We start from the raw sequence: 23,848 nt of genomic DNA on the forward strand, positions 1-23,848 counted from the left end.
ACCCCCTCCTCCTCATCACCACCCCCTCCTCATCACCCCCACCTCATCACCACTACTCCCTCCTCCTCCTCCACGACGAGGCGGCGTGGATGCGCTACGCGAGGCGCGGCGAGCGGATCGCGAGGCCGAAGAAGCGGTGAATGAATCCGCCGTAGCGCTTCTTCTTGGCGCGCTTCGGCCAGCGGCCCTTGGGGCGGCCGACCCTTCGCATGAAGCCGCCGTACCGCTTGCTCACTTCCCTGCCGTCACCGCCACCGCCGTCACCGTCACCACCACCACCGTCACCGCCACCGCCGCCGTCGCCGCCGCCGCTCGACCGCACGCCTCGCTCCGCCAGTCTCGCTCCGCCCGGCCCCAGCTCGAGCGTGGGCGGCAGGAGCGGAGGGCCGGCCCACGCCCGCACCCCGCCGTCTACTCCGGTCCCGGGGCCCACGGCCGTGGCGTCGGGCAACCGCAGCGACCCCCGCGGGTGGACTCGTGGCTCGGCGGCGGCCGCGGAGGAGGAGGATGAGGATGAGGAGGAGGCCGCGTCCCTTCTGAAGGCCACGCGGGCCTCCTCCTCCTCCTCCTCCACGAGCCGCAGCGCCATCGCGGGGTTGTGGGGCCCTGCGCGAACGGCGAGACCCCCATAGAGGGGGCCCACAAGGGGGCTCAGAGGGGCCGCCTCGCCCAGGTGCACGAAGAGGCCACGGCCGGAGCAGCAGAGCAGGCAGTCGGTGCCCTTCACGCACACCTGGGGGGGGGGGGGGGGGGTGGGGGGTGGGGGGAAAGGAGAGTAAAGGAGGGGGGAGAAGGGGGGGGAGAAGGGGGGGGGGGTATCGCGATGGCGGGAAGAAGGCCGTGATACACTCACACATCGTAAACTGACTTACTCACTCATCATACACTGACTCACTCACTCATCACACACTGACTCACTCACTCATCACACACTGACTCACTCACTCATCACACACTGACTCACTCATCATACACTGACTCACTCACTCATCACACACTGACTTACTCATCATACACTGACTCACTCACTCATCACACACTGACTCACTCACTCATCATACACTGACTCATTCACTCATCATACACTGACTCACTCACTCATCATACATTGACTCACTCATCATACACTGACTCACTCATCATACACTGACTCACTCACTCATCATACACTGACTCACTCACTCATCATACACTGACTCACTCACATCATACACTGACTCACTCACATCATACACTGACTCACTCACGCATCATACACTGACTCACTCACTCATCATACACTGACTCACTCACTCATCATACACTGACTCACTCACTCATCATACACTGACTCACTCATCATACGCTGACTCACTCACACATCATACACTTACTCACTCATCATACACTCACTCACTCACTCATCATACACTGACTCACTCACTCATCATAAGCTGACTCACACATCATACACTGACTCACTCACTCATCATACACTGACTCACTCATCATACACTGACTCACTCATCATACACTGACTCACTCACTCATCATACACTGACTCACTCACTCATCATACGCTGACTCACTCACACATCATACACTTACTCACACATCATACACTGACTCACTCACTCATCATACACTGACTCACTCACTCATCATACACTGACTCACTCACTCATCACACACTGACTCACTCATCATACACTGACTCACTCACTCATCACACACTGACTTACTCACTCATCATACACTGACTCACTCACTCATCACACACTGACTCACTCACTCATCATACACTGACTCATTCACTCATCATACACTGACTCACTCACTCATCATACATTGACTCACTCATCATACACTGACTCACTCATCATACACTGACTCACTCACTCATCATACACTGACTCACTCACTCATCATACACTGACTCACTCACATCATACACTGACTCACTCACATCATACACTGACTCACTGACATCATACACTGACTCACTCACGCATCATACACTGACTCACTCACTCATCATACACTGACTCACTCACTCATCATACACTGACTCACTCACTCATCATACACTGACTCACTCATCATACGCTGACTCACTCACACATCATACACTTACTCACTCATCATACACTCACTCACTCACTCATCATACACTGACTCACTCACTCATCATAAGCTGACTCACACATCATACACTGACTCACTCACTCATCATACACTGACTCACTCATCATACACTGACTCACTCATCATACACTGACTCACTCACTCATCATACACTGACTCACTCACTCATCATACGCTGACTCACTCACACATCATACACTTACTCACACATCATACACTGACTCACTCACTCATCATACACTGACTCACTCACTCATCATACACTGACTCACTCACTCATCATACGCTGACTCACTCACTCATCATACGCTGACTCACTCACATATCATACGCTTACTCACTCACACATCATACACTGACTCACTCACTCATCACACACTGACTCACTCACTCATCACACACTGACTCACTCACTCATCATACACTGACTCACTCACTCATCATACACTGACTCACTCACTCATCATACACTGACTCACTCACTCATCATACGCTGACTCACTCATCATACCCTGACTCACTCACACATCATACGCTTACTCACACATCATACACTTACTCACTCATAATACACTGACTCACTCACTCATCATACACTGACTCACTCACTCATCATACACTGACTCACTCACTCATCATACACTGACTCACTCACTCATCACACACTGACTCACTCACACATCATACACTGATTCACTCACTCATCATACACTGACACACTCACTCATCATACACTGACACACTCACACATCATACACTGACTCACTCTCGCATCATACACTGACTCTCTCATCATACACTGACTCACTCACACATCATACACTTACTCACTCATACATCATACACTGACTCACTCACACATCATACACTGACTCTCTCACACATCATACACTGACTCACTCACTCATTATACACTGACTCACTCACATCATACACTGACTCACTCACACATCATACACTGACTCACTCACTCATCATACACTGACTCACTCACTCATCATACACTGACTAACTCACTCATCATATCCTGACTCACTCACACATCATACGCTTACTCACTCACACATCATATACTGACTCACTCACTCATCACACACTGACTCACTCACTCATCACACACTGACTCACTCACTCATCATACACTGACTCACTCACTCATCATACACTGACTCACTCACTCATCATACACTGACTCACTCACTCATCATACGCTGACTCACTCATCATACCCTGACTCACTCACACATCATACGCTTACTCACACATCATACACTTACTCACTCATAATACACTGACTCACTCACTCATCATACACTGACTCACTCACTCATCATACACTGACTCACTCACTCATCATACACTGACTCACTCACTCATCATACACTGACTCACTCACTCATCACACACTGACTCACTCACACATCATACACTGATTCACTCACTCATCATACACTGACACACTCACTCATCATACACTGACACACTCACACATCATACACTGACTCACTCTCGCATCATACACTGACTCTCTCATCATACACTGACTCACTCACACATCATACACTTACTCACTCATACATCATACACTGACTCACTCACGCATCATACACTGACCCTCTCACACATCATACACTGACTCACTCACTCATCATACACTGACTCACTCACATCATACACTGACTCACTCACACATCATACACTGACTCACTCACTCATCATACACTGACTCACTCACTCATCATACACTGACTAACTCACTCATCATACCCTGACTCACTCACACATCATACACTGACTCACTCACACATCATATACTGACTCTCTCACACATCATACACTGACTCACTCACTCATCATACACTGACTCACTCACATCATACACTGACTCACTCACACATCATACACTGACTCACTCACACATCATACACGGACTCACACATCATACATTGACTTTCTCACACATCATACACTGACTCACTCACACATCATACACTCACTCACTCACTCGTACACTGATTCACTCACACATCATACACTGACTCACTCACACATCATACACTGACTTACACATCATACACTGACTCACTCACTCATCATACACTGACTCACTCACACATCATACACTGACTCACTCACACATCATACACTGACTCACTCACACATCATACACTGACTCACTCACACATCATACACTGACTCACTCACACATCATACACGGACTCACTCACACATCATACACTGACTCACTCACACATCATACACTCACTCACACATCATACACTGACTCACTCACACATCATACACTGACTCACACATCATACACTGACTCACTCGTACACTGATTCACTCACACATCATACACTGACTCACTCACACATCATACACTGACTTACTCACACATCATACACTGACTCACTCACTCATCATACACTGACTCACTCACACATCATACACTGACTCACTCACACATCATACACTGAATCACTCACACATCATACACTGACTCACTCACACATCATACACGGACTCACTCACACATCATACACTGACTCACTCACACATCATACACTCACTCACACATCATACACTGACTCACTCACACATCATACACTGACTCACACATCATACACTGACTCACTAGTACACTGATTCACTCACACATCATACACTGACTCACTCACACATCATACACTGATTTACTCACACATCGTACACTGACTCACTCACTCATCATACACTGACTCACTCACACATCATACACTGACTCACTCATCATACACTGACTCACTCATCATACACTGACTCACTCACTCATCATACACTGACTCACTCACTCATCATACACTGACTCACTCACACATCATACACTGACTCACTCACACATCATACACTGACTCACTCGCACCATACACTTACTCACTCATCATACACTGACTCACTCACTCATCATGCACTGACTCACTCACTCATCATACACTGACTCACTCACTCATCATGCACTGACTCACTCACTCATCATACACTGACTCACTCACTCATCATACACTGACTCACTCACACGTCATACACTGACTCACTCATCATACGCTGACTCACACATCATACACTCACTCACACTACCACTGACTCACTCACACATCATACACTCACTCACGCTGCTGCTGACTCACTCACACATCATACACTGGGAGTGTCATGCTGCCAGCTATGGCTGCAAGTTTGGTCGTACATGTTATGTATATCGTTTATTGTAAAATTTTAATCAAAGTTTCTATGATTACTGTTGTTACATTGTATTTTATAGCTTCATTTTGGTGATTTCTAAAACATATGGTAAAGCCATGTTTCTTGCGGAAGTGCGGAGTTGTCCTGATAACTTGAATCTAAATTATCTTGTGGTTGTTATTGTTTGACTTGCCTCATACTGGGATTTTTGCACACAACGTTGTAATACGGTGGGGTTTTTTTTTCTGGAAGATTTGCTGCTTCATCCAGGATGTTTCTGTTGCGCGTCGTCACTTTAAGTTGTTCTCTATTGCGGTTGCACCCGACTCAAGAGCCGCATGGCTCACAGGGCTACACCTAAAACATGAAACGTGAAAAGTGTCGATATTGAAGTGGCCTCCCGCGGGGCTGGTGGGGATGAGGAGTCATTGGGATGAGACGGAGGGGGCGAGGGAGGGGGGGCGAGAGGGAGGGGGCAGGATTGATGACCGGATCTATGTCACTCTGTAAATCCCTTCACGAATTCGACAACCTTTTTCGGCTTGACCGAGTATCTAAAGGAGGTGGAATTGCCATCTATGTTCGTAATACTATTGCATGTTCACCAGCTCACTCCTTGTTTAAAAAATGTTGCTTTGAAGGTTTGGCTCTCAGAATAACTCTTCCAAAAAATCAACAGATATTGGTAGTGTACTGCTATAGACCGCCGAGTGGAAAGGATGTTGAAGCTGCATCTGCACTGAGAGAGCTTTTTGGGGGCCTCCCTAAAGGTGAAATAGTTTTAGTGGGTGATCTAAATTGGAATTGGCTAAACCCGCCGGCCACGGCCACAAATTTTACAGATGAATTTAACCTGTTTCAATTAATAAATGTCCCCACAAGACCCAACCTAAAAAATCAGGGACAGTCATCTCTGCTTGACGTCCTATTGACAAATGCCCCTCACAATTTCACACTGACTGGTGTTCTGGGTAATAACCTTAGTGATCACTCCTGCATTTTTGGTATGAGATCATCAGCCAAACCCAAAGCCCCCCTAAATTGGTTGAGAAGTACTCTATGAGACACTTCAGCACTCAGGCATTTTCTAATGATGTGCTTCACTCGGATATTGACAAGGTCTGTGATATCCCCAACCTAACTACGGCTTGGGAGACCTTCAGGTACACGTTTCTCCAAATTCTTAACAAACATGCTCCGTTGGTTAGATTTAAAACTAAAGGCAACTGCCCACCATGGTTTGATCCTTTGATTACAAAGCTCATGAAAACTAGAGACAAGGCTTGGGCATGTGCTCAGAAAAGTAATTTGGTGAATGATTGGCTAGAATACAGGATTTTAAGGAATAGATGCGTCAAAAAAATAGGCATGCGAAAAATGTCTACTTTTCCTCCACTCTCCTGGAATCACATGGAAATGCCAGGATTTTCTGGAAAACAAATCAAATGTATCGAAAAGGAATCCAAAACAGACAATCTGCCCGTTGAGCTTAACAGAAATGGGGAATATTTTTCAGATCCCAAAAAAATAGTTGACAATTTTAACCTTCATTTTTCTGAAGCTGGTAATCTTTTTGATAATTTATTGGGACTCGATTTGGTACTTTCGTGACTGCAGGAATTAATCTTTGGTTTTTTCGGTAAAGTCACGTAGAAATAAGAAAAAATACAATTACATAATATACGACGTTTCGATTGCAACACAAGCAATCATCATCAGGTAGAGGAAACACATAACCGCAGATATATATACAGACCTTAAGTAGAGGTAAATAACACAGCTATACCAGGGGATACAGAGAGACGGAGCATCACACTAAATCAAACAGCGTTTAGCAAAATTTGGAAACTATGTAAAGCAACACAGACGGTCGGTTAAAACACAACGCATGGTCTAGTTGAATACACTATTTCAAAGATTGTTAAATAGTAGGTTGAGTGTGAAATTTAAGATAGTGATATAATACATACCGTAGAGAGACCTATGGGGGGAAACACGCACACAGTTAAGAGGTAAAGCAGCTCTGTACCGAGGCTTTAAATAGCCAGAGATGGAGGGACTGGGTTTCAGAGACAATGGGACACAAAGTAGCATGATACAAGTTGTCAGGCACACAGAGAGGGCACCGCAGCACACACTTAGAGACACCCAGGTAGAGGGCGCCGCAGCGCACACTTAGAGACACCCAGGTAGAGGGCCCCGTAGCGCACACTTAGAGACACCCAGGTAGAGGGCACCGCAGCACACACTTAGAGACACCCAGGTAGAGGGCACCGCAGCGCACACTTAGAGACACCCAGGTAGAGGGCACCGCAGCACACACTTAGAGACACCCAGGTAGAGGGCGCCGCAGCGCACACTTAGAGACACCCAGGTAGAGGGCCCCGTAGCGCACACTTAGAGACACCCAGGTAGAGGGCCCCGTAGCGCACACTTAGAGACACCCAGGTAGAGGGCGCCGCAGCACACACTTAGAGACACCCAGGTAGAGGGCACCGCAGCACACACTTAGAGACACCCAGGTAGAGGGCGCCGCAGCGCACAATTAGAGACACCCAGGTAGAGGGCACCGCAGCACACACTTGGAGACACCCAGGTAGAGGGCACCGCAGCACACACTTAGAGACACCCAGGTAGAGGGCACCGCAGCGCACACTTAGAGACACCCAGGTAGAGGGCACCGCAGCGCACACTTAGAGACACCCAGGTAGAGGGCCCCATAGCGCACACTTAGAGACACCCAGGTAGAGGGCACCGCAGCGCACACTTAGAGACACCCAGGTAGAGGGCGCCGCAGCACACACTTAGAGACACCCAGGTAGAGGGCACCGCAGCGCACACTTAGAGACACCCAGGTAGAGGGCACCGCAGCGCACACTTAGAGACACCCAGGTAGAGGGCCCCGTAGCGCACACTTAGAGACACCCAGGTAGAGGGCGCCGCAGCACACACTTAGAGACACCCAGGTAGAGGACGCCGCAGCACACACTTAGAGACACCCGGGCACACAACTATAGGCAGAGATAGCACAGCGACATACACCCAATTCAAGACACAAAGGCAGATACACCAGCAGAGAACACAAAGACACAGATTTCATACCTCCCCGAAGAGGTGGTTCAAACTCGAGTTGGTGCTTCTTATTTCTACGTGACTTTACCGAAAAAAACAAAGATTAATTCCTGCAGTCACGAAAGCACCTACCAAATTAGCAGTTTCCTGTCCACCAACAATCTACTACATCTAAAACAATCTGGGTTCCGAAAAAAATACAGCACAACATCTGCTGCATTAGACTCTCTGAATCACATTTACAGTAGCCTTGATAATAAGCAGTACTGTGCCTGTCTTTTTCTAGACCTGTCCAAAGCTTTTGATACAGTAGACCACAACACCCTGCTTCGTAAACTAAGTTGCCTCGGTTTTTCCGAAAACGCAGTAAAATGGTTTAAAATGACCTCTTTTCTCGCACCCAAACTGTATTCACAGATGGTTGGAGGTCAAACATTGTTAAGATAACAAAATGGGTTCCACAGGGTTCCATCCTCGGCCCCCTCGTGTTCTCTCTTTATGTCAATGACTTGGGCACTGACCTGGATCATTCCAAGGTAAATCTTCTTTGCAGATGACACGATACTGATTACTGCTGGCCGCTCTCCGGATGACGTGATTGCTAAGCTACAGGGTGATTTCAACAAACTACAACATCAGCTAGTTGCTCTTAAACTAGTCCTGAATACCTCCAGAACCAAGGTGCTATGCTTCTCACCAGGACTAAAGCAGGAAGTTATTTTTCCCCAATTACATTCCTTAAATAATTATTAAATAGAGCAAGTCAAGATCTATAAGTATCCTGGGGTCATCCTGGATTCAAAACTGAATTTTTAAGATCACATTGATTATATTGGTAAAAAGACAAAAATAAAAATTGGTTTTCTGTATCGACACAAGCACTGCTTCCCCCCAATGTTCCGTTTGGAATTGATGAAAGCTACCATACTGCCTCTACTTGACTACTGTGACATCGTGTATAAATCAGCCCCAAGTACTGTACTGAAGAAGCTTGATTCCATCTATCACTCGACTTTAAGATTTGCATTGAACCGCCCATATAGGACTTACCACTGTGATCTCTACATTGGGTCAAACTTAACATCTCTTAATGTTCAACGGCTTGTGCACCAGATCTTATTTATTCACGATGTACTTACGAAAAAATCCGCAGACTACCTGCTGGATCTCCTCTCTGTTTCAAAGAACAAATTTGACCTCAGGTCTTCACTCATTTACCAGCTTCACATTCCCTATTGCCGTACAAAAACTGGAGGAAGGGCCTTTGCTATTGATGCCCCCAGAGTCTGGAATGCTATTGCCAATAAACTGCAACTTGAATCACTACTTATGAGATCTTCACTCAAAACTGCTCTAGAGGCGTTGTACACCCCGAGCTGCCACTGCTATTCATTGGCGTAAAATAAAATAAAATGTTTCGTTCCGGATGACGCTGCAAAGTATTATCTGTATTTTGATTTAGCGTGCTGATCTTAAAGGTGCATTGAAAAATGTGATACTCCGACTGATGCTTCTGTTGTTGTGGAGTAACTCATGCAGCCAGCTATGGCTATAGGATTTGGTGTTACATGTTATTTATGTAGTTTATTGAAAAAATTCGGTCACAGTCCTTGTGATCACTGTTACGTTGCAATTATGGCTTTATTTTTTGGTGATTTCGAAAACGTTTTTTGGTTTGGACATGTTCGTTTTGTTGTAGTACGGAGTTAGACTGATGGCCTTAATCTAAGTTGTCTTGTGGTTGTTGTTGTTGTTGTTGTTTGACTTGCATCCCACTGGGATTTGTTGCACACAGCGTTGGTGTATGGTGCTTTTTTCAGGAATATTTTTGCTGGTTTTTTTTTCCCATGGATTTTCTGTTTGCACAGTCAATACAAAGTCACTTTAAGATGTGTTTCTTGTTCGTGTTTTTTCGTTTGTTGTGGTTGCACCCGATTCAAGAGCCGAATGGCTCACAGGGCTATACCACTATAAATAAACTGAACTGAACGAATTCGCCCTTGGCTGCCCGCGTATCTCTCCAGACACCACGTGTCCTGCAAAAAACTAAACGATATTTGCCTTTAAGCTATTTTATTTTATTTAATTTGGTGCCATACCTTGTAAACTATAAAGAGGTTATCGTTTAATAGTGAGTTTGGGTGAGTAGGAATGGTGAGCGTGGGTAACTGTGACTGCAGCTTAAGGTGAGGGGCGAGAGTGAGCGGTGAGTAGTGTGGTGAGTGTTGGTGAGTGTTGGTGAGTAGTGTGGTGAGTGTTGGTGAGTAGTGTGGTGAGTGTTGTTGGTGAGTAGTGTGGTGAGTGTTGGTGAGTGTCGGTGAGTAGTGTGGTGAGTGTTGGTGAGTAGTGTGGTGAGTGTTGGTGAGTGGTGTGGTGAGTGTTGGTGAGTAGTGTGGTGAGTAGTGTGGTGATTGTTTGTGAGTGTTGGTGAGTGTTGGTGAGTAGTGTGGTGAGTGTTAGTGAGTAGTGTGGTGAGTGGTGTGGTGAGTGCTGGCGAATGGTGTGGTGAGTGTTGGTGAGTAGTGTGGTGAGTGTTGGTGAGTAGTGTGGTGAGTGTTGGTGAGTAGTGTGGTGAGTGGTGTGGTGAGTGTTGGTGAGTAGTGTGGTGAGTAGTGTGGTGAGTGTTGGTGCGTGTTGGTGAGTAATGTGGTGAGTGTTGGTGAGTAGTGTGGTGAGTGTTGGTGAGTAGTGTGGTGAGTGTTGGTGAGTAGTGTGGTGAGTGTTGGTGAGTGGTGTGGTGAGTGTTGGTGAGTAGTGTGGTGAGTAGTGTGGTGAGTGTTGGTGAGTAGTGTGGTGAGTAGTGTGGTGAGTGTTGGTGCGTGTTGGTGAGTAATGTGGTGAGTGTTGGTGAGTAGTGTGGTGAGTAGTGTGGTGATTGTTTGTGAGTGTTGGTGAGTGTTGGTGAGTAGTGTGGTGAGTGTTAGTGAGTAGTGTGGTGAGTGGTGTGGTGAGTGTTGGCGAATGGTGTGGTGAGTGTTGGTGAGTAGTGTGGTGAGTGTTGGTGAGTAGTGTGGTGAGTGTTGGTGAGTAGTGTGGTGTGGTGAGTGTTGGTGCGTGTTGGTGAGTAGTGTGGTGAGTAGTGTGGTGAGTGTTGGTGAGTAGTGTGGTGAGTGTTGGTGAGTAGTGTGGTGTGGTGAGTGTTGGTGCGTGTTGGTGAGTAGTGTGGTGAGTAGTGTGGTGAGTGGTGTGGTGAGTGTTGGTGAGTAGTGTGTTGAGTGTTGGTGAGTAGTGTGGTAAGTGGTGTGGTGAGTGTTGGTGAGTAGTGTGGTGAGTGGTGTGGTGAGTGTTGGTGAGTGTTGGTGAGTAGTGTGGTGAGTAGTGTGGTGAGTGGTGTGGTGAGTGTTGGTGAGTGTTGGTGAGTAGTGTGGCCAGTGTTGGTGAGTAGTGTGGTGAGTGTTGGTGAGTAGTGTGGTGAGTGTTGGTGAGTAATGTGGTGAGTAGTGTGGTGAGTAGTGTGGTGAATGTTGGTGAGTGTTGGTGAGTAGTGTGGTCAGTGTTGGTGAGTAGTGTGGTGAGTAGTGTGGTGAGTAGTGTTGTGAATGTTGGTGAGTGTTGGTGAGTAGTGTGGTGAGTGTTGGTGAGTAGTGTGGTGAGTAGTGTGGTGAGTAGTGTTGGTGAGTGTTGGTGAGTGTCGGTGAGTAGTGTGGTGAGTGTTGGTGAGTAGTGTGGTGAGTGCCGGTGAGTAGTGTGGTGAGTGGTGTGGTGAGTGGTGTGGTGAGTGTTGGTGAGTAGTGTGGTGAGTAGTGTGGTGAGTGTTGGTGAGTAGTGTGGTAAGTGTTTGTGAGTAGTGTAGTGAGTGGTGTGGTGAGTGTTGGTGAGTACTGTGGTGAGTGTTGGTGAGTAGTGTGGTGAGTGGTGTGGTGAGTGTTGGTGAGTGTTGGTGAGTAGTGTGGTGAGTAGTGTAGTGAGTTGGTGAGTAGTGTGGTGAGTAGTGTGGTGAGTAGTGTGGTGAGCAGTGTGGTGAGTGGTGTTGGTGAGTGTTGGTGAGTGGTGTGGTGAGTGTTGGTGAGTAGTGTGGTGAGTAGTGTGGTGAGTAGTGTGGTGAGTGGTGTTGGTGAGTAGTGTGGTGAGTAGTGTGGTGAGTGTTGGTGAGTAGTGTTGTGAGTAGTGTGGTGAGTAGTGTGGTGAGTGGTGTTGGTGAGTAGTGTGGTGACTGTTGGTGATTAATGTTGTGAGTGGTGTGGTGAGTGTTGGTGAGTAGTGTGGTGAGTGTTGGTGAGTAGTGTGGTGAGTAGTGTGGTGAGTAGTGTGGTGAGTAGTGTGGTGAGTGTTGTGGTGAGTGTTGGTGAGTGTCGTTGAGTAGTGTGGTGAGTGTTGGTGAGTAGTGTGGTGAGTAGTGTGGTGAGTGTTGGTGAGTAGTGTGGTGAGTAGTGTGGTGAGTGTTGGTGAGTAGTGTGGTGAGTGTTGGTGAGTAGTGTGGTGAGTGTTGGTAAGTAGTGTGGTGAGTGTTGGTGAGTAGTGTGGTGAGTAGTGTGGTGAGTGTTGGTGAGTAGTGTGGTGAGTGTTGGTGAGTAGTGTGGTGAGTGTTGGTGAGTGTCGGTGAGTAGTGTGGTGAGTGTTGGTGAGTAGTGTGGTGAGTGGTGTGGTGAGTGTTGGTGAGTGGTGTGGTGAGTGTTGGTGCGTGTTGGTGAGTAATGTGGTGAGTGTTGGTGAGTAGTGTGGTGAGTAGTGTGGTGATTGTTTGTGAGTGTTGGTGAGTGTTGGTGAGTAGTGTGGTGAGTGTTAGTGAGTAGTGTGGTGAGTGGTGTGGTGAGTGTTGGCGAATGGTGTGGTGAGTGTTGGTGAGTAGTGTGGTGAGTGTTGATGAGTAGTGTGGTGAGTGTTGGTGAGTAGTGTGGTGAGTGGTGTGGTGAGTGTTGGTGCGTGTTGGTGAGTAGTGTGGTGAGTGTTGGTGAGTAGTGTGGTCAGTGTTGGTGAGTAGTGTGGTGAGTAGTGTGGTGAGTAGTGTTGTGAATGTTGGTGAGTGTTGGTGAGTAGTGTGGTGAGTGTTGGTGAGTAGTGTGGTGAGTAGTGTGGTGAGTAGTGTGGTGAATGTTGGTGAGTGTTAGTGAGTAGTGTGGTGAGTGTTGGTGAGTAGTGTGGTGAGTAGTGTGGTGAGTAGTGTTGGTGAGTGTTGGTGAGTGTCGGTGAGTAGTGTGGTGAGTGTTGGTGAGTAGTGTGGTGAGTGCCGGTGAGTAGTGTGGTGAGTGGTGTGGTGAGTGGTGTGGTGTGTGTTGGTGAGTAGTGTGGTGAGTGTCGGTGAGTAGTGTGGTGAGTGGTGTGGTGAGTGTTGGTGAGTAGTGTGGTGATTGTTGGTGAGTGTTGGTGAGTAGTGTGGTGAGTGTTGGTGAGTGAAGGTTGACTCACGCTGAGGTAGAGCGGCACCTCGCGCGTGCACGCGCACGTGATCAGCAGGAGACGCAGCAGTGAGGCGCTCATCCCGACCGCCACCTGCTCATTCACAAAAAAACCGCATGAGTCCGTTCATAAAAAAAAAACGTACGAGCCCATTCACAAAAAAAACCGCACGAGCCCATTCATAAAAAAACCGCACGAGTCCATTCACAAAAAAACCGCAGGAGCCCATTCATAAAAAAAAACCGCACGAGCCAATTCATAAAAAAACGCACGAACCCATTCATAAAAAAACCGCACGAGCCCATTCATAAAAAACCGCACGAGCCCATTCACAAAAACACGCACACTTCCATTTCATTTAAAGGCAAGGACCCATTCCCAATACACACACACGCCCATTCACAAAACGCAAAGGGAGCATTCACAAAATCGCACGGATTCAATCACAAAGACGCATACGGCTATGAACAAAACCGCAAGGGCGGATTCACAAAAAACCGCGCGCGCCTCTTCACAAACATACAAGGGCCCATTCCTACAAACACAGGCGCCCATTCATAAAAACAAACCCCATGGGCCCCGTTCCCTAAAACGCACGCGCCCATTCACAAACACACGAGGGACTAATCCCAATAAACACGCACGCGCCCATTCACACAAAAAACCGCGCTCGCCCCACCCCCCTCTTCCAAAAATAAACGTGCGCCCATTCATAAATATTCAGGGTGATCCATGAACAGACACCCCACTCACTCAGGGACACACCGGAGAAGTTAGAGAGCAAAGCGACACCAATTCCAAAAGCCGCTCCTTGCTCGGTGGTCATTCTGATGATGTTTAAATAGGGGGGTGGGGGGATGTGGGGGGGGTGATCGTAATCACTCGTGCCACCCTCTGGATGAGTCAGCGAGAGCGTGAATGTTGCTTCTAGAAGGGAACCACGCTGAAGTCTGCTTGACGTCGGGAAGTGCATCAATGTCGTCCTCGTGATTGGAGTCACGCAGCGCGGGGGAGCGGTAACGTTGCAGCTCTGCCGCAGCTGCTGTTGCGTGTGTGAGTGTGTGTCTGTGAGTGTGTGTCTGTGAGTGTGTCTATGTGTGTGTGTGTCTGTGTGTGAGTGTGTGTCTATGTGTGTGTGTGTCTATGTGTGTGTGTGTCTGTGTGTGTGTGTGTATGTGTGTGTCTGTGTGTATATGTGTGTGTCTGTGTGTGTCTGTGTGTGTGTCTGTGTGTGTGTGTATATGTGTGTGTGTCAATGTGTGTGTGTGTCTGTGTGTGTGTGTCTATGTGTGTGTGTGCCTGTGTGTGTCTATGTGTGTGTGTGTCTGTGTGTGTATGTGTGTGTGTATATGTGTGTGTGTCTGTGTGTGTGTATATATATGTGTATATTTGACCTGGTCAAGGCCTATGATACCATCAGTAGGCCTGGGCTCTGGGTCGTTCTTCGTGCTTTTGGAGTACCTGACCCTCTGCTCACGATCATTAAGGACCTTCATGATGGTGAGCGGGCCCGGGTAAAACTACGTGGCCGGGAGTCAGAGCCATTCCCTGTACACCTTGGGGTGCGACAGGGATGTCCTCTGGCTCCCACATTATTTAACATCTATTTTGACCACGTAGTTCGTGAAGCCTTCAATAGCTGTACCGGGGGAATCTCCATATGGTACAGATATAATGGGAGGCTAATCGATGCCCGGGTGCGGTCAAGGGATGGCTCCCTATTGCTCAACCACGTTAAGTATGCTGATGATTTGGTAATAGCTGCTCAGTCAGAGGAGGAGTTGGAGACGCTGCTGCTGAGACTGGAGCGTGCCACTAAGAGGTGGGGCCTTACCATCAGCCCCACCAAAACTAAACACCTGCCTGGGTATTTTGTACCATCGGACACTCCACCCCCACAACTCCCAATCGGTGATGGGGCAGTTGTGGCGAGAGTGGAGAGTTTCCCATATCTGGGCAGTGTGCTTATGACTGGCTCCAGTTTAACAGCAGAGGTCTCACTCCGAATCGGTCGAGCGGCAATATCTTTTCATCGGTTGCGTAACGCTGTGTGGAAGCTACCTGGTCTGTCGCTCCGCACTAAGCTTCAGGTCTTCTCGGCCACGGTCATTCCCTCCCTTCTCTACGCTTGCGAAACGTGGACCCCCCTAATGGAACATCTTCGCCGGTTAGAAACATTTAGGCTGGCCTGCCTACGATCCATCCTGGGTTTAACCAGACTGGATTGTGTGAGGAGCTCACAAATCCTTGAAAGATCTGGGCAGGGTCCCATCGGTGAGCTCCTCCGGCAGGCAAAGCTGCGATGGCTGGGTCATGTAGCCCGCATGCCCAGCCACCGCATGCCGAAACAGCTTTTGTTTGGCCGGATTGAGGGGGCTAAGCGGGCGCGGCACGGGCTAGAGAAGAGATGGAGTGATGTGGTACAGGAGGACGTGGAGCTGAGTGGACTTGCCGATGACTGGTACCAGCGGTGTCAAGATCGGCCTCTGTGGAGGAGGCTCGTGAAGGATGCTACTGGGCAGTTGGAGGCAGTCGCCCTCCAACAACAACGGAGGGCGGAGGAGCGACGCTCAGAACAACGACCGGAGCGCCAGGTGGCTAAAGCACAGCAGGTTGGCACAGTAGGGGGCACAGGTGGTGCATCAGTCAGTCATCTCAGTCAGTCGACCCGTGGCACCTGGGTCTGCCCAGTGACCTCCTGCCAGCGGGCGTTCGACACTTCACGTGGCCTCACGGTGCACATAGCCTGGCACAAGCGTCGTGGTGACGTCACCGCCACTTAGTGGCGAATGGCGGTTGTTGTTGTTGTGTATATATGTGTGTGTCTGTGTGTGTGTATATGTGTGTGTGTCTGTGTGTGTATATGTGTGTCTGTGTCTGTGTGAGTATATGTGTGTGTATCTGTGTGTATCTGTATGCGTGTCTGTGTGTGTGTGTGTCTGTGTGTGTCTGTGGCACAAGCGTCGTGGTGACGTCACCGCCACTAAGTGGCGAATGGCGGCTGTTGTTGTTGTGTGTCTGTCTGTGTGTGTGTGTCTGTCTGTGTGTGTGTCTGTGTGTGTGCCTTTGTGTGTATATGAGTGTCCGTGTGTGTGTCTTTGTGTGTCTGTGTGTATGTGTCTATGAGTGTCTGTGTGTGTGTCTTTGTGTGTCTGCTTTTGGAGTACCTAACCGTCTGCTCATGATCAATAAGGACCTTCATGATGGTGAGCGGGCCCGGGTAAAACTACGTGGCCGGGAGTCAGAGCCATTCCCTGTACACCTTGGGGTGCGACAGGGATGTCCTCTGGCTCCCACATTATTTAACATCTATTTTGACCACGTAGTTCGTGAAGCCTTCAATAGCTGTACCGGGGGAATCTCCATATGGTACAGATATAATGGAAGGCTGATCGATGCCCGGGTGCGGTCAAGGGATGGCTCCCTATTGCTCAACCACGTTATGTATGCTGATGATTTGGTAATAGCTGCTCATTCAGAGGAGGAGTTGTAGACGCTGCTGCTGAGACTGGAGCGTGCCACTAAGAGGTGTGGCCTTACCATCAGCCATACCAAAACTAAGCACCTGCCTGGGTATTTTGTACCATCGGACACTCCACCCCCACAACTCCCAATCGGTGATGGGGCAGTTGTGGAGCGAGTGGAGAGTTTCCCATACCTGGGCAGTGTGCATATGACCGGCTCCAGTTTAACAGCAGAGGTGTCACTCCGAATTAGTCGAGCGGCAATATCTTTTCATCGGTTGCGTAACGCTGTGTGGAAGCTACCTGGTCTGTCGCTCCGCACTAAGCTTCAGGTCTTCTCGGCCACGGTCATTCCCTCCCTTCTCTATGCTTGCGAAACGTGGACCGCCCTAATGGAACATCTTCGCCGGTTAGAAACATTTAGGCTGGCCTGCCTACGATCCATCCTGGGTTTAACCAGACTGGATTGTGTGAGGAGCTCACAAATCCTTGAAAGATCTGGGCAAGGTCAGATCGGTGAGCTCCTCCGGCGGGCAAGGCTGCGATGGCTGGGTCATGTAGCCCGCATGCCCAGCCACCGCATGCCGAAACAGCTTTTGTTCGGCCGGATTGAGGGGGCTAAGCGGGCGCGGCATGGGCTAGAGAAGAGATGGCGTGATGTGGTACAGGAGGACGTGGAGCTGACTGGACTTGCCGATGACTGGTACCAGCGGTGTCAAGATCGGCCTCTGTGGAGGAGGCTCGTGAAGGATGCTACTGGGCAGTTGGAGGTAGTCGCCCTCCAACAACAACGGAGGGCGGAGGAGCGACGCTCAGAACAACGAGCGGAGTGCCGGGTGGCTAAAGCACAGCAGGTTGGCACAGTAGGGGGCACAGGTGGTGCATCAGCCAGTCATCTCAGTCAGTCGACCCGTGGCACCTGGGTCTGCCCCGTGACCTCCTGCCAACGGGCGTTCGACACTTCACGTGGCCTCAGGGTGCACATAGCCTGGCACAAGCGCCGTGGTGACGTCATTGCCACTTAGTGGCGAATGGCGGTTGTTGTTGTTGTGTAACAAAAGAATGAAGGGGGCGTGGGAGCGTGGCGGTGAGGTGTGGGAAGATGTAAGCCCCAGGCTACTTTGGGCTCGCCTTCCCATCAATCGGAGGCAAGGAGTGGTGGTCTTGGTTACTTATGCCCCCACCGAAGATGAACATCCGTGGAGGGATGCAGGCAAAGCCGATGAGTCAGATGCCTTCTATGACCTCCTGTCACAGGTGCTGGCTAAAGTGGCCCCTCGGGATAGAGTCATCTTGTTGGGTGACTTCAATGCCCGAGTGGGTCATGATGCTGGCACCTGGTCTGGAGTGATTGGAGGGCATGGGCCAGATCAGCTAAAAAACAACGGTAGGAGGCTGCTAGATTTTTGTGCAGCCCATGGGCTTGTAATTACCAACACGTTGTCCCGGCATCGGCGCATCCACACAACATCATGGATGCATGCCGGGTCCAAGCAAGAACATCTGCTGGACTACATAGTGACGGACCAGCGAATGCGAGCCCATGTCCTTGACACCAGGACCTACCGTGGAGCTGATCTGCCCTCTGACCATCGACTTGTCATCTGTAAGATGCGCCTGCCATTCTTCCGCTCCGGTGGTGGGTGTATACCCAGGACCCCATTCCAAACTAAAGTGGCCTGGTCTCAGATATCTGATGAAAGTTCCAAGCGAGAATTCCATCATCGCCTGCGGCTGGGGTTGGCATTGTCTCCCACTCCTCCGGATGTCGAGGCTAAATGGGCGAGGTTTAGGACTGTCACTCATGCAGCTGCATTGGCTGCTTTGGGTACGCGGTCCAGACCTCCCGAGAGACCCTGGCTGACAGAGGAGGTGTTCAGGATAGTTGAGAAAAAGCGACAGGCCCACTGTCATCGGCTACAGAATCCCACGTCAGAGAATGAGGAGGTTTACCACAGCCTTCGCTCAGAGGTTCGGAGAACCATGAGGCGCTGCAAGGATCGCTGGTGGTCGCGGGTTGCTGAGGAGATGGAGTCTGCCTCAGTGGCCCGCGATCACAAATCTCTATTTAACTCCATCAAAAAAGTAACCTGCAGCGCCACACCTATTACCATCATTAGGAGGAAAAACGGTCATCCAATCTCCGACCCCCAGGAACAGGTTTGCAGATTTGCTGAGCATTTCTGTGAGGTCCTGGGGGAGGCGAAATCCCTCAGCCAGGAAAACATCGTGTCACAAAGTGGGGATGACCCTGCTGAGGCTGTGGTGCCTCAAATATTGGAAGAAGTCACCCCTTGTGAGTGGCTGGCTGAGGTGCCATCTGTTGAGGAAGTACTGAAGGCGATCCGGAGTCAAAGACCAGGAAAGCCAGCGGGCAGAGATGATCTCCCAAGCGAAATGCTGAGGGAGGGTGGCGTTTTTGCACAGACTGCCCTATATGATATCAAAACAACAGTCTGGACCACTGGACGGGTTCCGCCGGTACAGGGGTATCTCACTCCTCAGTGTGCCGGGAATGGTCCTGGCAAGGATTATTCAACATCGCTTTGCCAGGCACGCTGAGGAGAGGCTTGCGGAGCCCCAATGCGGTTTCAGGGAAGTGTGGTCCTGCACAGATGCCATATTTTCTGTCCGTTTGCTACAGCAGAGGTGTAGGGAATTCCAGCAAGACCTACATCTCTGCTTTATTGACCTGGTCAAGGCCTATGATACCATCAGTAGGCCTGGGCTCTGGGTTGTTCTTCGTGCTTTTGGAGTACCTGACCCTCTGCTGACGATCATTAAGGACCTTCATGTTGGTGAGCGGGCCCGGGTAAAACTACGTGGCCGGGAGTCAGAGCCATTCCCTGTACACCTTGGGGTGCGACAGGGATGTCTTCTGGCTCCCACATTATTTAACATCTAGTTTGACCACGTAGTTCCTGAAGCCTTCAATAGCTGTACCGGGGGAATCTCCATTTGGTACAGATATAATGGGAGGCTGATCGATGCCCGGGTGCGGTCAAGGGATGGCTCCCTATTGCTCAACCACGTTATGTATGCCGATGATTTGGTAATAGCTGCTCATTCAGAGGAGGAGTTGGAGACGCAGCTGATGAGACTGGAGCGTGCCACTAAGAGATGGGGGCTTACCATCAGCCCCACCAAAACTAAGCACCTGCCTTGGTATTTTGTACCATCGGACACTCCATCCCTACAACTCCCAATCGGTGATGGGGCATTTGTGGAGAGAGTAGAGAGTTTCCAATGCCTGGGCAGTGTCCTTATGACCGGCTCCAGTTGAACAGCAGAGGTCTCACTCCGAATCAGTCGAGCGGAAATATCTTTTCATCGGTTGCTTAACGCTGTGTGGAAGCTACCTGGTCTGTCGCTCCACACTAAGCTTCAGGTCTTATCGGCCACGGTCATTCCCCCCCTTCTCTACGCTTGCGAAACGTGGACCCCCCTAATGGAACATCTTCGCCGGTTAGAAACATTTAGGCTAGCCTGCCTACGATCCATCCTGCGTTTAACTAGGCTGAATTGTGTGAGGAGTTCACAAATCCTTGAAAGATCTGGGCAAGGTCCGATCGGTGAGCTCCTCCGGCGGGCAAGGCTGGGATGGCTGGGTCATGTAGCCCGCATGCCCAGCCACCGCATGCCGAAACAGCTTTTGTTCGGCCGGATCGAGGGGGCTAAACGGGCGCGGCACGGGCTAGAGAAGTGATGGAGTGATGTGGTACCGGAGGACGTGGAGCTGAGTGGACTTGCCGATGACTGGTACCAGCGGTGTTAAGATCGGCCTCTGTGGAGGAGGCTCGTGAAGGACGCTACTGGGCAGTTGGAGGTAGTCGCCCTCCAACAACAGCAGAGGGCGGAGGAGCGCCGCTCACAACAACGAGCGGAGCGCCGGGTGGCTAACGCACAGCAGGTTGGCACAGTTGGGGGCACAGGTGGTGCATCAGCCAGTCATCTCAGTCAGTCGACCCGTGGCACCTGGGTCTTCCCCGTGACCTCCTGCCAGCGGGCGTTCGACACTCCACGTGGCCTCAAGGTGCACATGTCCTGGCACAAGCGTCGTGGTGACGTCACCGCCACTTAGTGGCGAATGGCGGTTGTTGTTGTGTCTTTTTGTGTCTGTGTGTGTGTCTTTGTGTGTCTGTGTATGTCTTTGTGTGTCTGTGTATGTGTTTATGAGTGTCTGTGTGTGTCTAGTGCAGCGGTAAGCGTGCTGCGCTACGAACCTGGTGACCCGAGTTCGATTCCCACTCACGGCCACACCGGTGACGATTATCTGAACCGGTCCTGGGCTTCCCCTAGGTCGACTCAGTCTCAAATTAGTAACCGGTGCAGTGTGTAAACATCGCCACTGGCGATACAAAAGCGGCCGGGCGTGGTGTTGGCCACCCACCCCCTCGTGTGTCGTGCCGGCCTTCATAGGTGCTCGCTAAGAGCACTTGCCCCTACACTCCTCCTGTCAGCGGGCCTTCGACACTTCACGTGGCCTCAAAGTGCACATGGCCTGGCACAGCCACCGTGGTGACGTCACCTTCACTTAGTGGCGAATGGCGGCTGTATTGATATTGGGCAGCGGTGGTGCAGTGGTTAGCGCACTGCGCTGCGCTACAAACCCCGTGACCCGAGGTCGATTCCCGCTCACGGCCAACACCGGTGACGATTATCTGAACCGGTCCCGGTCCTCCCCTAGGTCGACTCAGCCTCAAAACGAATACCTGGTGCAGTGTGTAAATATCGCTACTGGGGAGACACAGGCACACAGACACAGACACGCACAGAAACACACACAGACACGCACAGACACACACGCACAGACACACACACACACAGACACGCACAGACACACACACACAGACACACACAGACACGCACAGACACGCACAGACACGCACAGACACACAAACACACGCACAGACACACGCACAGACAAAAAGACAAAGACACGCACACACACACAGACACACACAGACACACACAGACACACACACAGACACACACAGACACACACACACAGAGACACGTACAGACACGCCCAGACACACAAACACACGCACAGAGACACGCACAGACACACACACAGACACGCACACACACACACAGACGCACAGACACACACACAGACGCACAGACACACACACAGCGCACACTCACACACACAGACACACACAGACACGCACAGACACACAGACACACAGACACGAACAGACACACGCACAGACACGCACAGACACACACACACAGACACGTACAGACACACACACACAGACACGCACAGACACACACACACAGACACGCACAGACACACAGACACGTACAGACACGCCCAGACACACACACAGACGCGCACAGACACACAGACACACACACAGACACGCACAGACACACACACAGACACGTACAGACACGCCCAGACACACACACAGACACGCACAGACACACAAACACACACACAGACACGCACAGACACACACACAGACACGCACAGACACGCCCACAGACACATAACAACAACAACAACAACCGCCATTCGCCACTAAGTGGCGGTGACGTCACCACGACGCTTGTGCCAGGCTATGTACACCCTGAGGCCACGTGAAGTGTCGAACGCCCGCTGGCAGGAGGTCACGGGGCAGACCCAGGTGCCACGGGTCGACTGACTGAGATGACTGGCTGATGCACCACCTGTGCCCCCTACTGTGCCAACCTGCTGTGCTTTAGCCACCCGGCGCTCCGCTCGCTGTTGTGAGCGTCGCTCCTCCGCCCTCCGTTGTTGTTGGAGGGCGACTGCCTCCAACTGCCCAGTAGCATCCTTCACGAGCCTCCTCCACAGAGGCCGATCTTGACACCGCTGGTACCAGTCATCGGCAAGTCCACTCAGCTCCACGTCCTCCTGTACCACATCACTCCATCTCTTCTCTAGCCCGTGCCGCGCCCGCTTAGCCCCCTCAATCCGGCCAAACAAAAGCTGTTTCGGCATGCGGTGGCTGGGCATGCGGGCTACATGACCCAGCCATCGCAGCCTTGCCTGCCGGAGGAGCTCACCGATGGGACCCTGCCCAGATCTTTCAAGGATTTGTGAGCTCCTCACACAATCCAGTCTGGTTAAACCCAGGATGGATCGTAGGCAGGCCAGCCTAAATGTTTCTAACCGGCGAAGATGTTCCATTAGGGGGGTCCACGTTTCGCAAGCATAGAGAAGGGAGGGAATGACCGTGGCCGAGAAGACCTGAAGCTTAGTGCGGAGCGACAGACCAGGTAGCTTCCACACAGCGTTACGCAACCGATGAAAAGATATTGCCGCTCGACTGATTCGGAGTGAGACCTCTGCTGTTAAACTGGAGCCAGTCATAAGCACACTGCCCAGGTATGGGAAACTCTCCACTCTCTCCACAACTGCCCCATCACCGATTGGGAGTTGTGGGGGTGGAGTGTCCGATGGTACAAAATACCCAGGCAGGCACATACAGACACACACACAGACACGCACAGACACGCACAGACACACACACACAGACACGCACAGACACACGCACAGACACACACACACAGACACGCAAGCGGTATTGGAAGAAACATCCCAACGCTGAAACATCACCGGACAAAGATTCCCCGTATAGCCCGTAACAGGA

The 23,848-nt window shown here is 50.3% G+C and overlaps 1 protein-coding gene across 1 annotated transcript in view; it reads right to left on the minus strand.

Moving 5' to 3' along the window:
• Positions 1 to 9: 9 nt before the first annotated feature.
• The window catches only part of LOC116957802 (uncharacterized), a 61,827-nt gene continuing 37,988 nt past the window's right edge, over positions 10 to 23,848 (minus strand). The window contains exons 2-3 of the mRNA XM_032980176.2: positions 13,768 to 13,851; positions 10 to 733 (exon numbers count right to left, since the gene is read on the minus strand). Coding sequence (XP_032836067.2) covers positions 95 to 733; positions 13,768 to 13,839 — 711 coding nt within the window. The 5' untranslated portion in view covers positions 13,840 to 13,851 and the 3' untranslated portion in view covers positions 10 to 94. The remainder of the gene's footprint in view (positions 734 to 13,767; positions 13,852 to 23,848) is intronic.

This window comes from Petromyzon marinus, chromosome 43, assembly GCF_048934315.1.
Source record: "Petromyzon marinus isolate PM22_M1 ecotype Great Lakes invasive population chromosome 43, UKy_Petmar_22M1.pri1.0, whole genome shotgun sequence".
Taxonomy (NCBI): domain Eukaryota; kingdom Metazoa; phylum Chordata; class Hyperoartia; order Petromyzontiformes; family Petromyzontidae; genus Petromyzon; species Petromyzon marinus.